The sequence below is a fragment of the Acromyrmex echinatior genome, chromosome 12 (genome assembly GCF_024713525.1).
Source record: "Acromyrmex echinatior isolate Ae372 chromosome 12, ASM2471352v2, whole genome shotgun sequence".
Taxonomy (NCBI): Eukaryota; Metazoa; Arthropoda; class Insecta; order Hymenoptera; family Formicidae; genus Acromyrmex; species Acromyrmex echinatior.
Window position 1 is genome coordinate 2,883,420 of NC_141863.1, and position 23,977 is coordinate 2,907,396.

The following is a 23,977-nucleotide window of genomic DNA, read 5'->3' on the forward strand; positions in this document are numbered from 1 at the left end:
TTAAATTTATTACATTAAAAACATAATTGAACATTGAAATTATCAAAAATCATTATAAATTATATAAAATGAATAATTTAATTGTTTTCTAATGACATTCTTTTATTGTCTAATATTAAAAAAAAATTAATCTTTATATCAAAATGAAAATTGGTATAAACCTTTAATTAGTCTCAGAACTTGTTGATACTCTATACGAATTATTCTCGATTATTTCACATCCAATCAATTATTACATGTGCTAAGCTGTGTGTTTGTCTGCTCCAAATACGTAAATAAATGCGGCTAACTAATTAATATAAAAATATTCAATTTTTGCAAAATGTGATAATAATACCAGGAGGTGCCGTAAGCGGATAAACCGTGATTTATTCGCGCGATTTCATCGATACAATTTTGTCGAGTAGCTGCGTACTCACTTAATTATGTATACTATCGATCCATCGAATTGGTCGTAGTATCAATCCAAATATTAAATATTTATGAACTAGTCGCTTGCGTAGTCACATGTGCGTTATTCATCGAGGTGTTCGTTGAAGGAACGATCGATATCTACTAATTTGGAAACGCGTATAACGTACATTTCTCATTGTCACGCGTTAATTGCGCGTAATCGCGATCGCGAATCCACGATCGATGCGCGAATCCGTTCAGTATATATTGTTATTTATGTATACCATCGATCGGATTGTGGCAGATAGGCTTTTACAAATATTGACCCGCCGAGAGTAGTATGTATATGAATTTGCATCTGTTTGTGATTCATGTGTAAATGACTTTCATAAATCTATCGAAAGATAACATCAAACTGATTTTGTAGCCGAAAATAAAATTAGTTAAATAGAATTAGAGAACTTGCGTACAATGGCATTTCATTTAGCGTATATCGAAAGAGGAAACTTAATATACAAAAACTTTCTGTTATCAGATATTGAACTTCATACGTTGAATGAAACGCACTGAGTTGCGAGTCAAGTTAATAAAATGCAAATGCATACAATTGCGGTATATGCAGTACATGCAGACACAATACGTTCAGTCGAGCATGGGCAATTATCAGCAAGTATGTAATAGATTCCAAAAATCTATTGTTTGATTTTGAGCGATACATTGAATACGAATTCTTTTCAAAACGATTGTTTGTTTCACACAAATTACATTTATAGAATATTGTGTAAAAATATATTTTTTATGTCATTTATATTATAAAATATTTTGTTCTTGTATTGTATGATGAAATGCATGTCATTTATCTTTGTAAAATTTTTACAAAATTTAAATATACTTGTTAGTTCTACGATAAACTATTTTGTGACTTGCTACCAGATTATCGGACGATGACCTACAATCGGATAATTGCAATTTATTTGTGTGAATAAGTCACGATTATTTTATAAGATTGTCGGATGTGTTTAATTATAACTATCGATGAATCCGGCCGACGCGACGTATTGCTTTGAGAATTCAATGATGAGAAAATACTCGTTCCCGTAACATTTTCTTCGTTAATATACAACCGCTGCGATTGTACTTTCTGAAAATAAAAAAAAAAAGAAAGAATGAATGGCGTGAAACTGCAGCGGTATGGAAGTACGCGCGATCAATATTTATTAAGTTGGGAACAAATATGACTGTTTTTCATTGCGGCGAATTCGATGCGTAGCAATGCGGCCTGTATAATTACAATTTATTCGTGCGGTCTCGGCCGATGCACGTGGCGTCCTAGTTACAATGCGTTTGATTTGGTCGCGCATACGTGATCAATTGACCAACGATGGAAACAAAATTTCGCATCGTACGAAACGAACTGGTTTGTAGCAGTATATACAGTTCGACAGTCCTTTAACAGTGACATAACTGATACTTCGCGAACGATTTTTAATCTATCATATGATATGGTTCCAATACGAAAATTCCCGAAGTATATATATATATATATATATATACATACACGCAGTCTAAAATAAACAAATCATGTATCACTAAATATACAGTATTATCAATATTCATCTATAGCAAATATAATGGAAAAAATTGCAACGTTTATCTTTTCTCTATTTATTTACGATTAGATTTACTTTGCAATAAAGATATATCGAAGAACAATATTACGCGTGATGCAATATATAAGCGATTATAGATACACCTAATAAATAAATTAATTTCGCGAATATCAAGATTTATATGCATATCTAAAAATTTAAATTTGTAATATTTGAAGGTGTAAAGGACTTATGTAATAGCGTGTTAAAGCGAAGCGATATCGCGTGTTATTACATAAACTGCATGCCATGGCAATTACTCTTCTATGAATCGTTGAATAAATTTTATTTACCAATTTGAGTATGTTTACTGATTATGTCGACTATTAGAGTCATTCGATTATTTGCAAATGATTCTATGTTCAGACCAAATGAAATTTAATGAAAGAAATTATTATCACCGCGCGATAGATGATAAATATTTCCTATTATATTTTCTGTGATAATTTACAAAAGCAAAAATATTGCATATTCTGCATATAAAAGTTAAAATAAATTTGTGGAAAGACCGTCTCATATAAATTATTACATTTTTACAATTTAATTTTTTTACATCGGTTTGATCGAAATCACGACTTCGTTATTTTGAACAAATATTTAGATTACACAGTTTGTTTAAAACTTGCCCTTAGATATAGGTTTCTTGACGAACTTCTGTAATAAATTTTTCTTTTACAAAACTTTTTAAAAAGAAAAGATCACGGTTTATTACAACTTTCTAATTTAATGTTATTTACAGTCATCTCTCAAATTAAAGATTTATTAAAGTTTATTTCAGGTCAGCTGCACAGCAACGCTTTATCATTTAACGATGTTTTGTTCACTTTTATCTCACTTTTTGCTTTGACTTATTTATGTGTAAAAAATTATCGATAAGTCCAGTCTCAATTTAATCTTCATCATTTACAATTGAAAAGTATAAATTTAGTACACTCTGACTGTGTCGAAAAAGTTTAATTTTTTCAAGTTTTCATTGCTATCTCTTTTGCAGTATTTAAAACAAATTTATTGCAGTATATAAATAAATATATACTCCAAATATGGATAAAATGATATCAGATATGCGTAAAATTGAATGACAATCCATTGGCAATGAGAAAGAAAAATTGTATTAATTAATATTGCTTGTTTGTTGTTGTTTATATTTTCATTTATCTATAAATGCTGGAGATACGATATAACTTCAAAACATATTGTAATAAGGATTGCATGGCCGGAGATAAACGTCAGTATACGGCATGTGTCTGGAGAGTAATTTCTGCGGAATTTCTATTAAACGAGGATCATGAGTCTAAATTATTAAATAGCTATAATCACATTTGACAAACAATGCCATTAGCGTTATACATATATTTTCGCTTTAATTATAAGAGGAGAATATATATGTGAATTATTATCCTGCACTATAATAGATAATTTTCTTCTCAGCTAAAAGGAGTACAAGACAGCTTCGAACGAAATACATGCTGAAAACTTACTATCGTATCTCGCGTGATTTAGGTCGTTCAGATCTACTTCTTGACGTTCGACTGTACTCTCTTCTCGTCTTTCATTCATCAGCCACAACCTTCCGTAGGTATTTCGCTTATCGTATCGCGGCTGATACGGGCGATGACGATCGATTCCTCGCGTAGGTAAATTTCTGCAGGAAGGACAGGGCGGATGTAACGCCGGATAGAGTAGGAGTTACACAGAGCTGGGGGGTATAAGTGCCGCACGAGGCAATAACGCGTCTCTCCGCGCGCCAAGCCGCTCGTAGGAGACGCCAGAGATACGGGGCGTGCAGCACGATGTTTTGGAGCGTAGCCAGGGTGAACTAGCTATCACGGTACGTACCTAACTCAACCCAAGGCACCCCCGTGGTCCGAGTGCGGGGAATCGCGGAAGGGTGTTCGCCCTTCCGTTCCTCCCTCACCGACACCCACCGTAAACATGCTCGTGCACATCGCCGCGTTGCACCTAAGCTGCAACCCAGTGGCTAAACGCTCTATCGCGTCCGCAACCTACAAACCCATGCTAAATACTTTATCACGAAAGTACCTTTTGTTAATGTACCGGTTGATCTTTCGATTTCTTCAATCTTATTGGTTACCGGCACTATACGTGATCGCGCACGCACATACACACTCAAGATCGTCACGGTTTCTTTTTCCTTTTTCCCTTTTTTATATAATCACCTCGGCAAGAAGCCAATTACTAAGTGCTATCGGATATCACTAAAAACAGCAAAAACTCCACCCCATTTTTCGTTACACGTGTTTGAGTAGTGAGACGACTATGTATGAAAATACGGATATATGATATCTTTATACATACTGTACTATAGTAACAATAATTGCAACAAAGTATATAATTTACAGTAATTTATTTAATACTAAACGTAAATTATCCAAAGAAAATGTTTGATATTAACTAAAAATGCTTTCGAAGGAAATGAATGACAAATTGATATTTTTCTTTAATTTTAAATGGATTTCACTTGAATAGAATTTTAATTTCAAGATATGTAAGAAAATGGAAGTGCAATAAATAATCTCCTTCACATTTCCAGCAGAGAAAAATTGTCTTGGAGTTGGTCATAGAAACTATAGTTAAAAGGACATTTATAGAATCCTTCAGTTGAGAGATTTAGTTTTTATTGCGGAAGGAATAGATTTATTACTTATTAAACCATACCACTTTACTTCCTTATATGTGGAAGAATTCTTCCTTTTATGACTATCGTATATATATTACGATGTAAAGATTTTTCTTATATATGTATATTTTAAAACATAAAAGAACGAAATAAAATTACACGTGATATTTTCAAATAAATAAAAATGAAAATTTTGAGTACTTATATTCCAATTATTTCATGCATTTTTGACTGAGTACTCAACAATTAAAAAAGTGTATATGATATTGTTGGTTTAGCCAAAATCAATGATTGCCATAATCCGCTTTGAACCATCGAACCATATAGCTGATATTACGATTCTAGATTTTATTGCACAACTCTCTCTCTCTCTCTCTCTCTCTCTCTCTATATATATATATATATATATATATATATATATATACATATGTAGGTGATAAGTGATACTTCAAATTTAAAAAAAAAGAGTCATTCGATGTGTTGGTTTTCGATTTGCTGTGTGAAGTGGGCAATTCGTCAAAATTGTTGGTCAAATACAGAACGTAAAATAACAATGTCTAAACAAATTTCTCTCAAATATTTTACTTGCATCATCTGCCGAAGCGTTTCATAACAATTTGAGTGTTGTAAACTAACAATTCTCAAAGGGATTGTTAGTTAGCTTACAAAGTAATGAAATAAACAAATATTTTAAGGATATAAATCATACTAAAGTAAAAAATTTGAAAATAGAAAAATATAACTGTATGTAGCAGTGAATAATGTGTAACAGTGAAAAGAAATACAAACATAAAATAAATATAAGAATTATAATTGTCTTATTTTTAAAAGATTAAAAAAGGTTTTACACTTACTGTGATAGATATCTTAAGAGATAATAATTACTTCAAATAAACGATGGAAACTTTGAATTAATTTATTTAAAAGCAAAAAATGTTTAAGTCTTAAATGTTTCAAAAATAAATTTTTTTTTTAATAAATGAATGCTTTACATTATTATATCACAACTGTTCTGCATTTTATTTTCAAATTTTCTAACTTCGTTAATAAAGTTACGCTTTTGAGAAATAGAAAAATATGTTTCAACTAGATGTATACATGAAAAATGTCTACAGAATGTGTATTGTATGTTAAGATATTCGTAATATATAATCATCTTATTTTATACCAACACTTATTTTGATTCTTTGATCACCCAGAAGTTCATATTCTAATTCTCCCCGGATTTGGATTAATTTCCCATATTATTATAAATGAAAGAGGAAAAAAAGAAACCTTTGACTCATTAGGAATAATCTATGCTATAATTACTATCGGATTTCTAGGATTTATTGTTTGAGCCCACCATATATTCACTGTTTCAATATAACAACAATTTCACGACCAACGAGTCTTATGTTAACGTCATTGTGCGATATGCGCGCGATTAAAATTCATCGACACGTCGTGCGTATTCGTCAATCCATGTTGATCGTGAAATAACGATATCGGAAGGAGAACGGAAGCGGCCCGCACGCTCTCTGACCACCATTGTGATGTACTGTCCGCCGCAGATATATTGGCATTTGTGTCTTGTCGCATTCGCTGGACCTCACGATGCACGACGACCGCTGCAGATGCGTGTAATTCGCGCCGAGATTACTCGCCGATCGTTCTCATGTGCCGATATCTCACGATTCGGAATAATATCCGATCACGGCTGGTCGATCGCCGATATTCGATTTCTCGCTTCGCGGTGCAGTAACTTTTTTATTAATTCTGATAGGATTTTTGCGCGACTGAAAATTGAATGATTGTACCTGTTATAAGAGCTATTATGACAGAAACATGTCTTTTTTATACTTTCACACAATCAAAAAAATTGAATTGTATTATAGCATTAATATATAATTTTATAATATATAATACATATATAATTTTACTACATTTATTGGATTGTAATGTTTATGCACCTCCTATTAAAATTTATCAAATTAATTAGAAAAAATAGGAAAATTTTACTACATTTATTGGATTGTAATGTTTATATTACACCTCCTATTAAAATTTATGAAATTAATTAGAAAAAATAGGGGAAAGGAAAGAGAGGGAGAGAGAGAATTTTTTTACATATATAAAGATATATATATATATATATATATGTATATATATATATATATATCTTTATGTATGTAGAAAATATCAAAATCCTTCTTTAATTATAGTAATGAAGTCGTCGTTGGAAATGACATCTCGAAATATCTCTTGATTGAATTACTCCGTATCAGCAGAAGTAAACGTACGTGTAACTTTTCAAGGGGAGTGAAGAAAATCGCATTAAGATATCGCGCATGAAAATTCGCGATGAACGATCGATAATACCCGTTACAAGAGTTCCGAGTTACAGTAACTTATCATTAACATTTATCTAAGAAAGAGAAATGCCTAAGTTTACATGTGTGATGTACTTTCTCTCGAGTTCATTTGAGAAATCTTAGAGAAGTTCGATCATTAAGATAATTCTCAGATTCATCGCTGTTTTTCTCCGTGTGCCTTCAAGCAAAACATAGAAATTGAGCATATAACCTATTTATTAAAAATATATAAAAACAATAAACGTTTCTCATTTTGAAAAATTAGATTCACCTCGATGAGAAATTAAATTTTATTTAAAATATACTTTTTAAGCAATGCTGTTTAAAACTGGATGCAAAGCCACTTTTATTCTAATCTCATTAAGCCAAGCTTGTTTTAGAAAATATATTCTCGAACATTAGCGTTCTCGTTATAGCTTAAAATAATCATTATAAACATGCTTCTTTAATCGCATAAAGATTTTATCACATAAAATATAAAATTTAAAGTCTATTATACATAAAATTTGATAAGGGACACGAAACACGATTATTGATAATTTTAATAAAAATATCATAACTGCAAAATTGGAACTTTTGAAAAAATTATTATATTATAATTATTTTAATTTGAAGTTATTTAATATTTTCTAATTTTTGAAAATTTTATGTTTCACTTATTTTCAGTGAAAATAAAGTATTAATATTAATATAAAATAAGTTGCAAGAGAGAGGGGGAGAGAAAGAGAATACTAGGTTTTTTAAATATGAATAAAATATTATCAAAAAACAATAATAGTTAATTTTTTAGTGTGCAAATATTTTTAATGCTGTTATAATACTGTTGATATCGAGATATCTGTTTATTTATGTAACTGAATATTACCTATATATTAAAATTTTTATCTATATATGCAAAAATAGGATAATCCATAATATTTTGAAAAGTTAGTTGCGTATATAGCTTACTAGATAACATGGAACGTTACATTTTAAACTTTATGTATTCAAAACTACTTGGTAGGATAACTTATTCTGCATAATATCCTTCGTATGCAAGTTGTTCGAGAATATTATGGCGTTTTATCGACCAAAAATATTGAACTCTAATCTAAAAGTATGTATAAAATTACGGTTATATTTGAACAATTTTATAATTTTCCTTAGTTAATTCGTTATTAACGCACATTATATTCTTTTATTTAATCATTATTTATTTAAAATGTAAGATTACTTTCACACGAATGGATTTATGCTCCAGATACTTGAATAAGCCTCAATTTTGAAAATCTTGAGTCTCTTGGTTCTATATCCTAGCTAGATGATATTCGCGTGAAAGATGATCCCTTATATCTTGCCACTCGAGCTTCTACTTTTAGATTCGTTCAAATTTTGAATATCACATCGAAAGATGATACCAAGGGTCGACGTAAAGTCTGCGCTTGTTCCATGAACTAAGAAGAAGCGCCAGCAACAACAACACGATGGTAGTAGAAAATAGCCGGACGAGATTTAGCGATTTATTCTCCGGCCACGCCTGCATTTCGTCTCTCCTATGAGAAGAAATTGCTAGACGCGAGCGAGGCGCGGATGGTGGACGGAGAGAAGAAAATCTGGTTCTCGTTCAAACGAAAACAGTCCCGGTGTGTAGAACGGTCATGGCATATATACGTTACGTATTTGTGGTGCTCGCGGACCTTTGGCGTAAATCTCATGTCGGAAAAACTTCCTCACCATCGTCTATTCCCTCTCCTGTCTACTCTCCTCTCTCTTTCTCTCTCTCTCTCTTTCTTTGGCTTCTCCACTTCCTCTCTTCGGATTCCCGCAATGTTCGACTCATTCTATCGTGGCCCATCCACCTATCTGTCTCTTACCTCCCACGAGAAATACATTCGCGATTCCTCCCGTTCTCTTTTCTCGCTTTCGTCTGTCCGGCTTTTAGCTTTTAGTCAGCCATTTCAGTGGTGGTTCTCTCCTGTACTGGACGAAAAGAGCCGCGATCGGCTGATGGTTGTGCTCCGCTCGTTATCGTTCAAGCTTTTCCTTTTTCTTACTTCTCTAAAGAATCAAGACACCTAAGACCTACGGCATCTGGAAGCAATTTTTTTCTTGGTGCTAATAATTCTCATTTTTTTAGAGCCCGCATGTGTTATACCGATGTATGACGTATTCGATATTCCAATACTGAAGATTATGTGCAATAAATCAGCCTATTTTTGAAAAATAATCTTCCTCGGTGTTTTTTTTCTACTCAAGAAGTATCGAGTCTCTTTATCGAGAATTTACAAAAGAATTTGTAATTTATGTAAAGTACACTTTATAGTGAGAGGGCATTCTTTATATTATGTCTAGGTGTAAATAGTTTTTTTCTTAATCTATTGAATTATTTATTTCTCTTGGATACTTTTACTGATGTTTCAACTCTTCCAATAATACTTCCTTTTCTGCTTCCCGGTGTAGATATCTTAGTCTTTTGCTCTCTTTCTCTCTTCTTTTTCTCGTCTCACGACACTATCCAGGATTCTCTTCCATTTTCTTGCACATTTCTGCTGATTCTCTTTCCTTTTTCACGAATTTATTTTTCTTGTGTTCCTCAAGTCTCTTTCAATCTGAGTTCTCTTCTTTAGAGCGTTTTAGAGAGAGAGAGAGAGAGAGAGAAAATTCTTTCAGATGCGGATAAAACAATTGAACTCGTATATTAACATGTGAAGTGCATGTAAATTAAAAATTGTTTATTTATAGGAATAACTTCAAAAATTTTGTTAAATAAGTAAGATTTTGTACTTTATTATATCTTCGAAACGTAAATATTTAATTACTTATAATATAAGGGCTTTATCGAGATTTTTCAAATTTATTATCAAAGGAAAATCTGTTTGAAATTATAGCCAACAGAATTTGTAGATAACTAACATTGCAGGAAATTTGTAATCAAATTCCATATGTAAACATTATAAAAGCGTATAAAATATTAATTTCGCGAAGGCATTATCGTTATATGAAGGATTTATGAAATTCGGCTTACTGTACGAAGCTCTAGGAAAATTCACATTCTCACTCCGCGACTCTCTTACAGATGTGCTTTGTTTGTTGAAGCTTTTGAATTATCCAGGAGACAATAAAACAGCAAATGCAGCATAAGCTTTTTTTTAATTAAATTTCGATTAGCACACGTTTAAAAAGATCTTTTTATGAAATATTTTTTAACGAATATAGATATAGCGTGTTCTTTCATATTATTGACAAATGGAATAGCAAAAAATTTGCGGTTTTATAAAGTTTTTGTTTTATATAAAGTTATCAATATAACTTTTTAAAAGAGAAATTGAAAAACTTTTTTTTAAATAGAAAAGCGTTACTAAAGCCAATACTAACTACTCTTTGTTTAATAGAAATTGCTCCGAAACTGCAATTTTATTTCAACTTTATTTAGCAAATATGACAGATATTTTATATTAATCTATCATTGTTAAACTCTTATTTGCTAGCAATATTTTTACAAAATGCACACTATTGCTATTCTGATATATTTAGAATCTAAATATCTGATACATATTATTATGATCACAATTAATTGCCGCAATATTTTTAAATAAATATCGGCAAGAATTGTTTACATTTATTTTATTAAAATAAAGTAATAAAATTTTGAATATGGTACAATTCTGAACGAAATAAAATTTAAATCCAGTTTTCGAATTCAAGTTCGATTTTTTCTTGTTTGGTAGATTTTCAGAACTTTCCACACAATGAAAACTAAAACTCAAAAATTGAATTCAAATTTTATTTCATTCGAAATTGTATCATATTTAAAATTGTACCATCTTACCTTATAGTATTTTTTAGCTCGTTTGGTTCAATTTTTCATTATATATTTATCATTATGTAGAAAAAAGTATTTTTGAAGTTAATAATAATAATAAAATATGAAGAAAACACAACGCATTAAAGAATTAAAATTGTTTTAAATAAGCTTTAAGTAAAATATTCGCATGAAGCGTAGCATAGTTAATTTTTGTTACCTCAATGCAGCGTGAAACATTATTGTGGATACAAGCAGATTAATAATGCTTACTAGATCACAGCAGGAGCCAAACAATGTGAATACGTTTCCACTGTACCGTTTAAATCACGCTGCATTGTCATCGTTCTTTCTCGGCGTATAATTTGGCGTCGCGTGACTGCGACGTCTCAATACGACGGTACTTGATTCACCATTATTAACAAGTTGCAATCTGACAGTAACGCTTTATATATGGTAACATTGTCACTTTGATCATCCTCAAAACAATGCTGGAACGCTGTTGGAGATCGTGCTGTAAAATCAGCTTTTCTCTTGTCACTACGAATTATAGAGACTATCCTCTTCTTTCTTTAAAAATAATATCATAATTATTAATCGAATTATAACTCAACATAAAAAAAATATTTACAATTTTATTGTAATGTCAGTGTCGAGATAAACGACAAACTTTGTTAAGATTAAATATAAAAACTTAAATGAAATGAAAAGATCCCTCTTCAAGAATTAATGCATGACGTCGTTAATTGGTGTGAAATTTTTACAAGATTTAAATAACATTATTGTATATGTATATAAAAGTTATACTTTTCATATTAATACAGGCATACTGAAATAAACGATCAAAAATATATTGTTTATATAGGTTATATCTTTCTATATCTAATAATTAAGATATTGAGAATATATATCTCCTGACAAATATACTTTCAACATAGTGATCAAGAATTTAATAAAAAATCTCTTATTATGTGTATGTGTGTATATTTATTAAAATTAATATGAAATGATTTTTTACTCTCGTTTATCATTATGATGCATTTTCGAAAGCCAACCATTATTAATCGTAAGCTGTCATTATTAATTGGGAACAAATGTTATTTCGAAATGTCGTTACTCTGATCGTCGTGAGAACGATGTCGGAAGCAGACGCGAATCGCGATATACGATATATTCGAATTTTCTCACTTGATGCGAATTATGCCGCAAGTGTATACACGTACGGAGGTGAAGCGCAAAATTATCTCAGGCAGTACTCCGCAATTCTCATTTCACGTCGGAATTCACTACTTGTACAAAAGCAAGTTTCGTATCTAGCAGATACGAGATGCAGTTGTTTGCTGTCTGTCTCAACGGCACATCGACTCATCCTTCGCTGATCTCATTGACTTATAAATTGTTCAATTAAGAACGACCTTTATAAACATCTACGGGATGTATTTTAATATCGCGATTGAACCATTTATGCACGTACAACACGAGTAAATTTTAATCGAGACTGCAATGAAAATAAATCATTGAAGAATAAATTCTGTGAACAGAAACAGAAACAGAAAATTTTTAGTATAAAAATATTTTACAAATACAGAAGTATTTATATAAGTATCTCTTATTTACAAAATATTTTTTATGTCAAGACATTTCCTATTTTTATTTATAAAATACCATTTGTTCTTCAATAATTTCCACTCACATAATTGTATTGTATTAGGTGTTGGAATTAATTCGTAGCGTTTTTTAATGAAAGAATGTTATTTATTTCACATGAGCATTAAAAAATACATTAATGAAAGTACTTCCCATCACTTGTAAAACGCTACGAATTAATTCCAACACCTAATATAATTATGTATCCATATATAATATAAACATACACCTTTATATTAAAAAAAGAGAAAGAAAGATTGATGTAAAAATATGTGAAAACAAAATTTTTATAATTATATATTTAATTCTCTTTAATAAAACTAAATTTCTATGGGTAACCTTTTATTTTTTTTTTTATAAAGCAAAATTTTTTTATCTAAAACAGATAAATTTGTTTTCATTGAACTGCAGTATGCACATGTCTGTAAATAAATTGCAAATTACAAATTAAAAATTATTATTCAATTTTAAAGGAGGCAAACAGCACTAATTTTCTGATTTTTAAACATAATTTTCTCGCAAATAAAATGAAATAAAATAAACTTTTTTTTTATTTATGTGTATATTAAGATATGTATCAGCGATTACATAAATGAACGAATAAATATGTAAAGGATAAACCAAAATAAAGATAACACATGCATAAACCCAGTTATCTCTCTGTTTGCTTACTGGTTCGCCTATTTACACCTATATCGATGTATTAAACGTGCAGCACATAACTTCCACTACGATTGCGATAATCCGAGCGATGGGACGGTGAACGGTACATTGTCACGCAGGAGCGCATGGCATTGTGTCGTGATCGTTGCGAAACAATGTCGGTGGGAGGCGAGGACCGTGCAGTTTACACTCGAAAGTTTTCGAACTTTGTGCAAATTATATCGCGACAGGCCGAATGTGCGAAGATGAAACTCGCGGTCGTTCCCCGCGGTGTTTCGCAATTACAGCAATATCTCACGAAATTTACAACGGAAAATCTCATCGTGTAAACCAGCAAGTAATTAATGAGTATGATTATATCGTCAGATTATATACGCACACCGCGAAAATGTACATCTTTCTTGCATATTACGATAAGAAGCACATTTAATTTGTTTGATTTTAGCTCGTGAAACGGGATATAATTAAAAAGTTAGCACTTTTTACAAAAATTAAAAGAATAGATATTTAATTATTGTAAATTTTTTTTTTAGATTATATCAAATATACATGTAACTATGAAGATATCATACAAAGGGAAAGATAATAGATTATTCATTTCATTCAAAATGATTGGATATAACAGGGCAATATGAATCAAGCACGGTAATTCTTGTGCAAACCAATACGGTTAACAAAACAACTTTAATAATAATTAATTCGCTTACATGTTTCGGCTCACTTTTGAGCCATCCTCAGAGACAATATGATGTTGTAATTACAAAAAATTTTTTTACACTCTGATTCATTTCAGTGAGCCATCTTCATTTATTAACGAAAATTATAATATATAAAACGAGCTCTAATAAAAATCTAAAATGTATTAAAATTATTAAAAGCTAAATTTGTTGGGGGGGGGGGGAGCAAAAACAATTTATTGTAAAATAATAGAAGGTAGCTTACTAAAATAAAAATCCATATCGCAAACTTAAATTTTATTGGTTTAGTCAAAAATTTTTGACCATACAGCGAATCAGTGTCAATTATGTGTTGAAATTAATGAATAACTTTTAATACACTTAAATCGCAAAGAAAAAAAGAAAAGAAGAGGAAAAAATTCTAATATTAATTATAGTCCAGACGGACATCAAAACCAAAACTGAGTCTTTAAAAATTTAATCTTAATGTAACAAAGGATTTTTGTAATTACAACATCATATTGTCTCTGAGGATGGCTCAAAAGTGAACCGATATATGTAAGTGGATTAATTATTATTAAAGTTGTTTTGTTAACCATATTGGTTTACACAAGAATTACCGTGCTTGACTCCGGTTGCCCTGTTATATCCAACCATTTTGTATCATTAAGGAGTCTTTAGGAATTAATTTATATTCATTTTATTATTGCAACTAATTAAAAGTGCTACAAACAAAATGATGATTCATGTAACATCAATTTTTAAGAGATTAAGTTATAATTAAATTTCATTGAACGCTGTAATTACATCTACTTATAGGCGGTTATAGCTCCATCGAATGAGATTAGAGCGCGTTATGTGCATGTTCATATGTGCAGAATAATCCTGTCACATTCAGTATTCCTACCTTTGATAGTATTTGTCTGTACTAACAGCTGCACTGTAATTTAATATAGATATCAGATAATATCGATATATTATTATAATAAATTGTAAGTTAATAACAATAAAACAATTTACTAATATTTAATTCTGCATTCTGTAATAAGATTTTAAAATTGAATTTAAATTGATGGTAAATGAATCTATCGCTTTGCAAAAAGCACAATTTTTTTTCAACTATAAAAATGGGACTTTTAATTGAATGTCCGTTTTTATATTCTGTATTTATATTAGGGTTATACTGTGTATTAGTGATTGTCGCATATTCGAAGAAGGATGGTACGAAATAACTTATAATGAAACTTTCTTACATGCTACAAATCAGGCTGTTATCATATATTTTAAGTGTGAACACGCCTACGTCTTCGTTATTGTCTCCTGTGGCGCCTCGCAATTGTTTTCTCGCAAAATTTACAGCAATGCCTTGAATTATTTCGCGGTAAACTTTGGTATTAAAACACCGAAAACAAATATATTGTTATACATTTATGAGGTATTATATTAAGAGCGTAAAAGATTTTGACAAATTTGTGTGAAAGATTATTTTTAATAAAAAAAAAATATATATATGTATATACGCGCGAATATAAATTTTATTCTATAAATAATTAAAAATAAATTGGAAAATTTTTCAATCTAAAAAAATAATTAATATATATATATATATACGCAAGACTATGATGCAGGAACTTAGTTTGTTGCTATTTTTATCTGTTTGCAAATAATTATTTGTCTGATAGAGAAGATGACATTCGATAAATAAATTGTCAAGTTTTAATGGTATATGAATAAATACCAATATCGTCTACATTAATTTTTTATTGTATATATTGATGAAGTTTTAGAAAAACTAATCTATTGCGGAAATTAATTTTAAATGATATTAAATAAACTAGAAAAAGTATATGGATTGAAAATAGTCGTTATTGCGCGCCTCTGTTTATCTCTCTCTTGGCCTTGTTACGATACCGCTTGCTAGTAGATGAGAATAGATGAAACGAGGATACGTGGCAGGCAAGGAGAACAGAAAGAAAAAGAAGGAGACTAGAAAGAAGAAAAGATTCGAGAAGAAACGAACGAAAGAAATCTAAAGGATCCTAGAAAGTACGTGAGACTCAACCAGCGTCTCGAAATACCCAACTGCGGGCTGTAGTGCATCGAATAGCCGTTTGTGTCGAATAGCCCTGCCACGTTTCAATTTCTTTACATGCATTGTTGCATGCATGCACGAGTTGCGACACTGTTCGCGTATTCGGTATATTACTGCGGCCGGCCGCAGTGGTCTCGCTTGCAACTTTTTTAATTGTCTTACGCTGCACCAAGCGGATTTACCGATATTTTTTTTTTTTTTCAATGTCTGTACACGTTTGCGAATACGGCGAATACAGTACAATGAACAACGACTCGAAACGATGTCATTACAGTTCAATGACAGGCATTCATACCGCGAAACGTGTACAGAACTTATCCTTTATCGGACAATTGCAGAATTTTCAATCTAATATTGTATATCTTTTTACGAAAAACGATTCTGATGTAGTTTAGCAAATACGATATATTAGAAATATTTCTGTTCTAATTTCATGGGGAGAATAGAAAGTTACTTCCAAGATAAGTAACATACATAATCTTCCAAATAATTTTTCTACAAATTTATATAACTAGCTCTTCTCTTTCTTGATTTATCTTCAACGGTTTTAATCGATCACGAACAATGCTTTATTTAAGTAATAATGCAATATCATTATTTAAGATATAAAATTATTTGTTAGAATCTGTTATTGATTTTTATTAATTTAGCAGAATTTATTATATCTACAAAAAATTATTAAATAAGAAATTGATTACTATTTAAAAACGAGATTAAATAAATTATATGCTTATAAATTTTCTTGGTCTTTCAGTGTTAAATCTATTGATTGTCTTTTAGTTTTAAATCCATTTTGAAATTGTTTTATCATATAATAACAATTTACATATAGTAGTCGTACATAAAGTATATCGTGACTTTTTTTATCAGATAAATGTTTTTTATCAGACAAACTTAAAATTATAACAATAAATTTTTTCATAAATTTAAAATTATCAAAATGTATGTGTTAATCAAAAAAATTGTTTTTGAGAATTATTTCTGAAAAGATTGATTTTAGACTTTTCCAACGATTAAACACATGCGACGTTTTATTTCTGTTCCATGCTCTATAAAAGAAAAAATTAGACAGCGGACAAAATAAAAGAAGCCAAACAACCAACGCGTAGATCCCTGGCATGTCCTACTCGCTTTCCAATCTTCTATTGAGTCAGTTTATCGTACCACAAATTTCGCTCTAGATACGAACCGTTCGTAAAACCTGTAGGTCGCGAGCAAACTCAATCACGGTGCCAGTACGGCGAGACAAGTACGAACGACGAATACGAGATTTCGGGCTTTTTTGTATCGATACGGCGACGTTAATAATTCTATTACTCCATCACTATTACTCTATCTCTAGATCGGAAACAATCGTAGTTCCCGAATCGTTACGTAACTAGGATTTGCAGGATTGAATAAGGACGACGCATCATTGTAATGCTTCGACATTTGTCATAGCAGAAAGATGATATCCAAAATATATTGCGTACGACGAATATGGTAAACATAAATTGATACATCAATCAAAGAGAGAAATATTATTATATTCGCGGTAAATCACGATATCGATATTTTCACTCTGTGAACGAAGAGTTCGTCATATACACTAAAATCAATATCGAACATGTATGAAAATAATATTAAACAACGTATTACACCTGCGGCAACAATAAATGAAGAGAGTGTCAATCCTGGTCCTGTGAGTAATTAAGGGGTGATTGTGTTATTCTATAACAAATCTGATTAGTTTGTTATATTGTTAATTTTATTATTAAATATTCGTTTCTTTAAACAAGTATTGAAATTAACAAGTACATTTATAAATTGACTGTTGCGAGCTCATATTTGATCGAAATTAAATTTTTCATTACGCAACAATTAAGCTCACACGTACAACAATTAAGAAATACCAGTAGGAGGGAAAAAAGTATTAAAATTGTCAATCAATCGTAATCATTGCATGGCCATTGTTCGATAAAACATATAGGTCACGCATAATTGATTGGATATAATTATTTTATTATCATGTCGATTGTCATTTCACCGAACGGTCAAAAGTCTGACTGATACAGCGAGATAAATTATATTGTAATATTTCGATTATCTGTTAATGTATAAGTTAAAAAAATACGCGCGCAATAATTATGATTGGAATTAGTTATTACATTATTAACATATTGATACTGTACCACTGCCTACTTATATACACATTAGACGCACATAGAGCACATTTACAGACGAATAAATGCGAATGAATATTTCCATAGGAAGCTATGTTGCGTAAGAAAAATCAATTTCCTGATAGGAAGTTTCGAGCTGTTCCTCGCGTCTCATGTTTCCGGGAAATAGCGTGACTGACATTAAATTTCATTTTTTTTTTTTTTGCAATTGTGATACTCTTCATGTCTACAGTGATTCATTTATCTTGACGACCTCAAATTACGTTTGAATTGTACTTTTTACATGAAAAAAATTGGTTTAAAAAGTTGTTAAAAATTGTACATTTTTAGGTATTGTATATGATATGCAAAAATGTTATAATTCAATACTTCTTGTTTGTATTTCAGGATGGAGCGTACGTGAAACAGAGCGACATGGATGGTTTAGGACTCTGTCCTTACGATCCGCGGCACAATAGCACAGCGGTTTTTGCCGGTAAGTTTCTTCTTTTATAGCAATACGAATAATGTACTTAACACTTGTATGACGAGATCAATCGAATTGATGAGAAATATATCATACATAAAATCAATATTTTTTCAAATCTTAATTTGAATAGAATTCTATTTTCTTTAAATATTGAACGAACTCCGGAAAATGAAGTTTCGAAGCTTTGATATACAGAAATTTATACTTTTTCAAAATATTTATTTTATTCTTGGATGAATTTAAGTAATATCCCAAAGAATAGATTTTCTCGCAGACGAAAACGTCGGCGCGATCATTGTGATAGCAGTGTTATCGAAATATTTTTACGTGAAGTCCATGCCACTCTATGCAGCTCCGAAAATCGTTTCCGCCTGTGGAAAATATTTATCGAGGACATTTTTATTACATTGTGAAACATATGCTGTGCACTACATACCAGATTTGACGGGCGACACGTGGCTTTGACGACAGTAAGTGCCACTTGAGAGATTCGACCGCTCTACAACGAGTGAAGTAGCTTGTGAGAACGAGAAGCTCAACGCGAATATCACGAGTCCTTGTGTATTCCGCACAGAATTGAGATACACGCAGGATTGCGTCCCGCGCAGCAAATTTGTTAAATTTGCGTAAACAATTATGACAGATGATTCGTAAAAATTATTCCCTTTTTCATCCCCCTGCGGGATAAAAAAGAGCACGATTATCATACAGGTTTTTTTCATATTTAGTTTCCATATCTAATTTACAGAGTTTATTATTTCTTTACGTGTTTTCTCTATCATTATTATAATTCAGTCTTATTTTGTACTGAAGAGAGTAATTTTTTTTTAACTGAGTTCTTCTTTGAAAATTCTCTGAAGAAAAAGTTATTTTATTTTTCAAATAATTATTCTTTAACCAGTGATATGAATCCGCACAATCCCTCTTTTTCAAAGAGAATCTTGAAGCTAAAGCACTATAACTGTGTTTTTTATTCAATGGATTTAGCCGTTTGCTTGTTTGAAATATTTGTTTCTCTTAAAGAGTTTCTTCAGAAATTCTTTATTCTGCAGTGAACTTACTTTTAATATATTTGCTATCTTTAGCATGAGAAGGGAGATCGGTTCATGAAAACCGTGTGCTCTAGTTACGCAGTATGTTCTCACTGCCCCAGTTAAGGGTTAAAGATGAATGGACTTCACACGTGTTAAAGAATCATTAAAGAAATGAATTAATGATTCTGGAATTATTCAGAGATGTTTTATATCTGTCAGATTAGTGCGAATTCTACTACAACTACTATTGCACCTTCAAAACCTGCAAAATTAATTTCAATTTTATTATCCTAGACAATGTTAGATAACAAAACAGTAGCGAGAAATGTTTTACGCTACGTCACATATATTTTATTATTTTATTATTTCATTATTTTATTATATCGCGTACATCACAGTATTTTATTATTTTTGTTATATATCATTTATATTGTATAAACATATAAATATAACATACACGTTATTTATTACGTGTCAATTAATTTTTCTGTTAAGAATAGGTATTTAGTTATGTACAATGTACAATTATGCTAATACGATGATAGAAAAATACATTCAACTTTACAAATAACAATAACGTAGATTGTAAATAACAACATTAATATTGTGATATTAATGCTGTGAGAAAATAAGTTTGATATGTAATTTGATAAAAATATATTCTATCTATTTGCTCGAGAAACTTTTTACTTGTATGATGTATAACGTGCAGTTTCATACGTTGAACGTTATAATTTGCTGATTACGAGGCACGTGCGCGCGTCGTATGTTCGCCAAAGTGCAACGGTAAATCAATACTCTGGCAAAGCAAACGATACCTTGCTTCAATGAAGTCGTTTTACAAACATGTTTGAAATTTCTATGTGTAAATGGCATGTCTATTGGGCACATTTAAATTGTAAAAGATATTATCTTTGATACATTTAATTTTTAATAAAATAATTGAAATTACAAAAAAGAAATTGAAAATATGCGGATCAATTTTTCATATCTCCTTTTATGTATTTATTTAAAAGTTCTAAATAAAAATCGTTCTTTAAGATAAATAATATAGTGAAAAATATTGAAAAATAGTATTGTAAAATAAAAAAAAAATTAATAAAAGATAATATTATTAATAAAATACAATATTAAGAAAAATAATATATTCATGTCATTTTTTATTTTTGACTACAAGAAGTATCTTCCGTTGATAAAAAAATCTTTTTTTTTATCTCAAATCTTATCTGTTAAAAAGCATTAACGTAATCAAATATTTGACGATATTTTTATATCACTAATATGATCTTGCAATTTAGTATAATTATAAAATAAAAAAATCGATTGTCACATTTTTGTTATATATAAGTTTATTAAAAGTTTATCAAAAGTTCATACTCTTTCTCTTTAATTTTTCTCATATTTTTATATCTTTCTATATACTCCCAGCAACTTTGTTATATAGTGACTTTGTTCTTAAAAATACGATTGCAATATAAGATACAAAGAGTTGCAATTACTACATTAATTATCAGCCGATTCCTGCTTTATTAGCTGTATTTAATTATTAATTACACAATTATTTTGTAACATTTAAATTTGTATTTTTTTATTCCTAAATATGGATCGCTTTCCATATTTAATTACATGTTGTGTATTAATGAGGTACAAATAGAGGGAAGGACAATATAACGGAAGTAAAATATAATGGAGCGATATAAATAATTAAAGCGTAAATGTGTACGCACACATACTATATAATTTATTTAATATCTATTATATTATTTTAGATCTTATTCGTATTATAATAAGGTACATACATAAGTAAAACAATAATATAAATTTTTGTTAATTATAAATTGTGTTAATTATAAATATTCGTATATCTTGTATTATTTTATTTTGGTAAGTGTGTACAAAGGCTTCCAGATTTTTATATTGAAATTTTTAAAAATGTAAACGGCCACCTCGTTGAATTTAAGAAGTGGAATAGTTTGCGAAAACAGAAGTGTATAGCTTGTTTTCTTTTCATTATCTACAACATGTAGATGAATTGTGGAACGTTTTCAATAGATTAAAGTTTAAACAAGTTGAAAATTCATTGTTTGGAATTTTGTGAACAGAAAAACATTTTAGAACAGGTGCTTCTTTATCTTTTTTTTAAATATATACATTAATTTTTATAATATTATGAAACTTTTTAATTTCTCATACATTCTCGCTAGTTTGATAAACTTATTCCGCAATTGATTGATATATTTTTGTACTAGAAAAATAATCAACATTACAGATATTTTTTAAAAATGTTTTTTGTGCGTTAAAATAATTTATGTGCATTACTTTAATTTAAACATGCGAACACTTTTTTCTGTATTTTTCGACAATTTTCACGAATTTGGTTTATTTCTTTTAGGATCTAAAATACGATTCGTAAGATGATTCATGGCTTTCCTCTTAGAAGATATATATATTCTCTCGCGGGAAATACAGAATGCGTTCTATCACCGTATTCGTTGATTTTGAGGTGATCTGACAGAGTCTTGCCATTTCGAAGATCTTCTCTGAAAATTTCGTCTCTTAGCTTTACCAATAGCCTCTTTGTACTGACACTGTACGTGCTTATATTGCTTCCACTTCGAGCGAGATACCGTTCTTCCTTGCACGTTGAGGAATTTCGTCATCTTACAAAATCCTTTCAGGAGCTTTATTCCTGCACACAGCGAAACCCTCAACATTTATTTTTGTAGAGTCAGATCAGAGTGAATGTTTCCACATAGTAGCCACAATCAGTATACGTTCATTCATACAATTTATATTATTATACATATAATTACAGATAATATTATTTCGATTTAATATATTTAATTCATTTTTCTCATCCCGTTATATTTTTCACCATAAAGTGTATATGTAAATTGAATCAGAACATTCAGAAAACGCGATTTATAAACACTGAGATAAATCTTCACGTCGCATACGACACGTAGAAGCCAATAGTCAGTTATGATACCATAGAAAACTGTTTATATCTCAGAAACGGTTGAACTTCCGACCAATGTTTACTTAGACTTTCTTCTCTTCAGTACGATGCATAATAATTTTTTCCTGAATAACCTTATATAGCATAACTTTTATTCGAAAAATGGCAATTCTTCAATGAAAATTCACAAAAGATATCGTTACTCAAAACCGCTTAGTGTTCGAAATCCTTTTTATTCCCATGTTACAATGTATTATGCTTTGTTAGCGGCTTTATTCTGAATTCCGCTTTCAACAGCGACCCGTAGCTATCTGCCGAAACTTTCGTTAAGTTTTCGCAGAGACGACAGCAGCCAGCGTAATGCGTCGGCGACGCAACGGTGCATTAAATCACTCCTAAGTACAGCGCGTACGCAGGCAGCCCCAGATCTCAGCGCGTTACGTGTCGCTGAGATGCGAGCGGAGCGGAGCGGAGCGGAGGGATGCTGAGGACGGGGTTGCTCGCGCGTACGTAGCCAAGTCTCTTTCCCGCAGGTATTACGCGCGTGGCACACGATATTCGCGAGCTTCGGCGTTGCCACAGGCTCACCGTAGATTTGTAGCCTGCAACGGGCACGTTCATCCCCCTAAGTCTAACGTCTGCCTCGCCCCCGTTATATATGACTATCCGGCCGCTATATACACTTATCGCGCGCATACGTTGGCCGGCCTCAAATCCCATCGTGCTTTTTGAACGTGAAATATGGGAGCCCCGCGAGGAGCCGCGGTGGCGAATCCTTCGAGGATCTCCTTTACGAGAACACGGAAAGGAAATGCAGTTGCACTGTGGATACCCGTTGTGTATACCGGCGTATTATGTACTCTGGGCAAACGCATATAGCGATCAAAATCCATGGATTTTTCCGGGGTTTTGCGACCGATTGCGCCCGACGCTGAGAAAAATTGTTCGCGTACAAGATTATTTTCTAGATGACGAGCTTTTCTTTGAATAAAAATTCTCTAACAAAATTGAACAATTTATTTCCATACACGTGCATATTGTGTGTTTGGAAATAAAAGTTTCAAGATAGAAACTTAATTACTTTATAGAGGAGAGGCTCCTATTATTATGAGATACCGAGTTCATTTGGGTAAATGCTAGATGGCTATAGGCAGAATTGAAAAAAATAATAGATCATTTTTTAAGGGAATTTAATAAGCTTTAAGATAACGTTACATAAAATTTAATTCAAATTCCATTTTTTTTTTTTTTTAATTAAAGAAATGTAAAAAGTGAACAAATCGCAAAATCAAAAAATTGTGCTCCTAATATAAGATGCCCCGAGAAATCGATAGTAAAACGCAAGGTATATCAGTAATGCAATTAAAAAATTTTATTTAATGTTTCTAAAATACAAACACAGCCAGCGTGCGCGAAAAATGAGCATACGATAGATTATATCCAGAACTCGTTTTCAGAT

The 23,977-nt window shown here is 30.9% G+C and overlaps 1 protein-coding gene across 2 annotated transcripts in view; it reads left to right on the top strand.

The window, feature by feature from the left end:
- Positions 1-23,977, top strand: part of LOC105153818 (semaphorin-1A) — a 219,764-nt gene that overhangs the window by 182,005 nt on the left and 13,782 nt on the right. For both annotated transcript variants that reach the window (XM_011068895.2, XM_011068896.2), the window contains exon 6: positions 18,444-18,531. In XM_011068895.2, the coding sequence (XP_011067197.1) occupies positions 18,444-18,531 (88 nt within the window). The remainder of the gene's footprint in view (positions 1-18,443; positions 18,532-23,977) is intronic.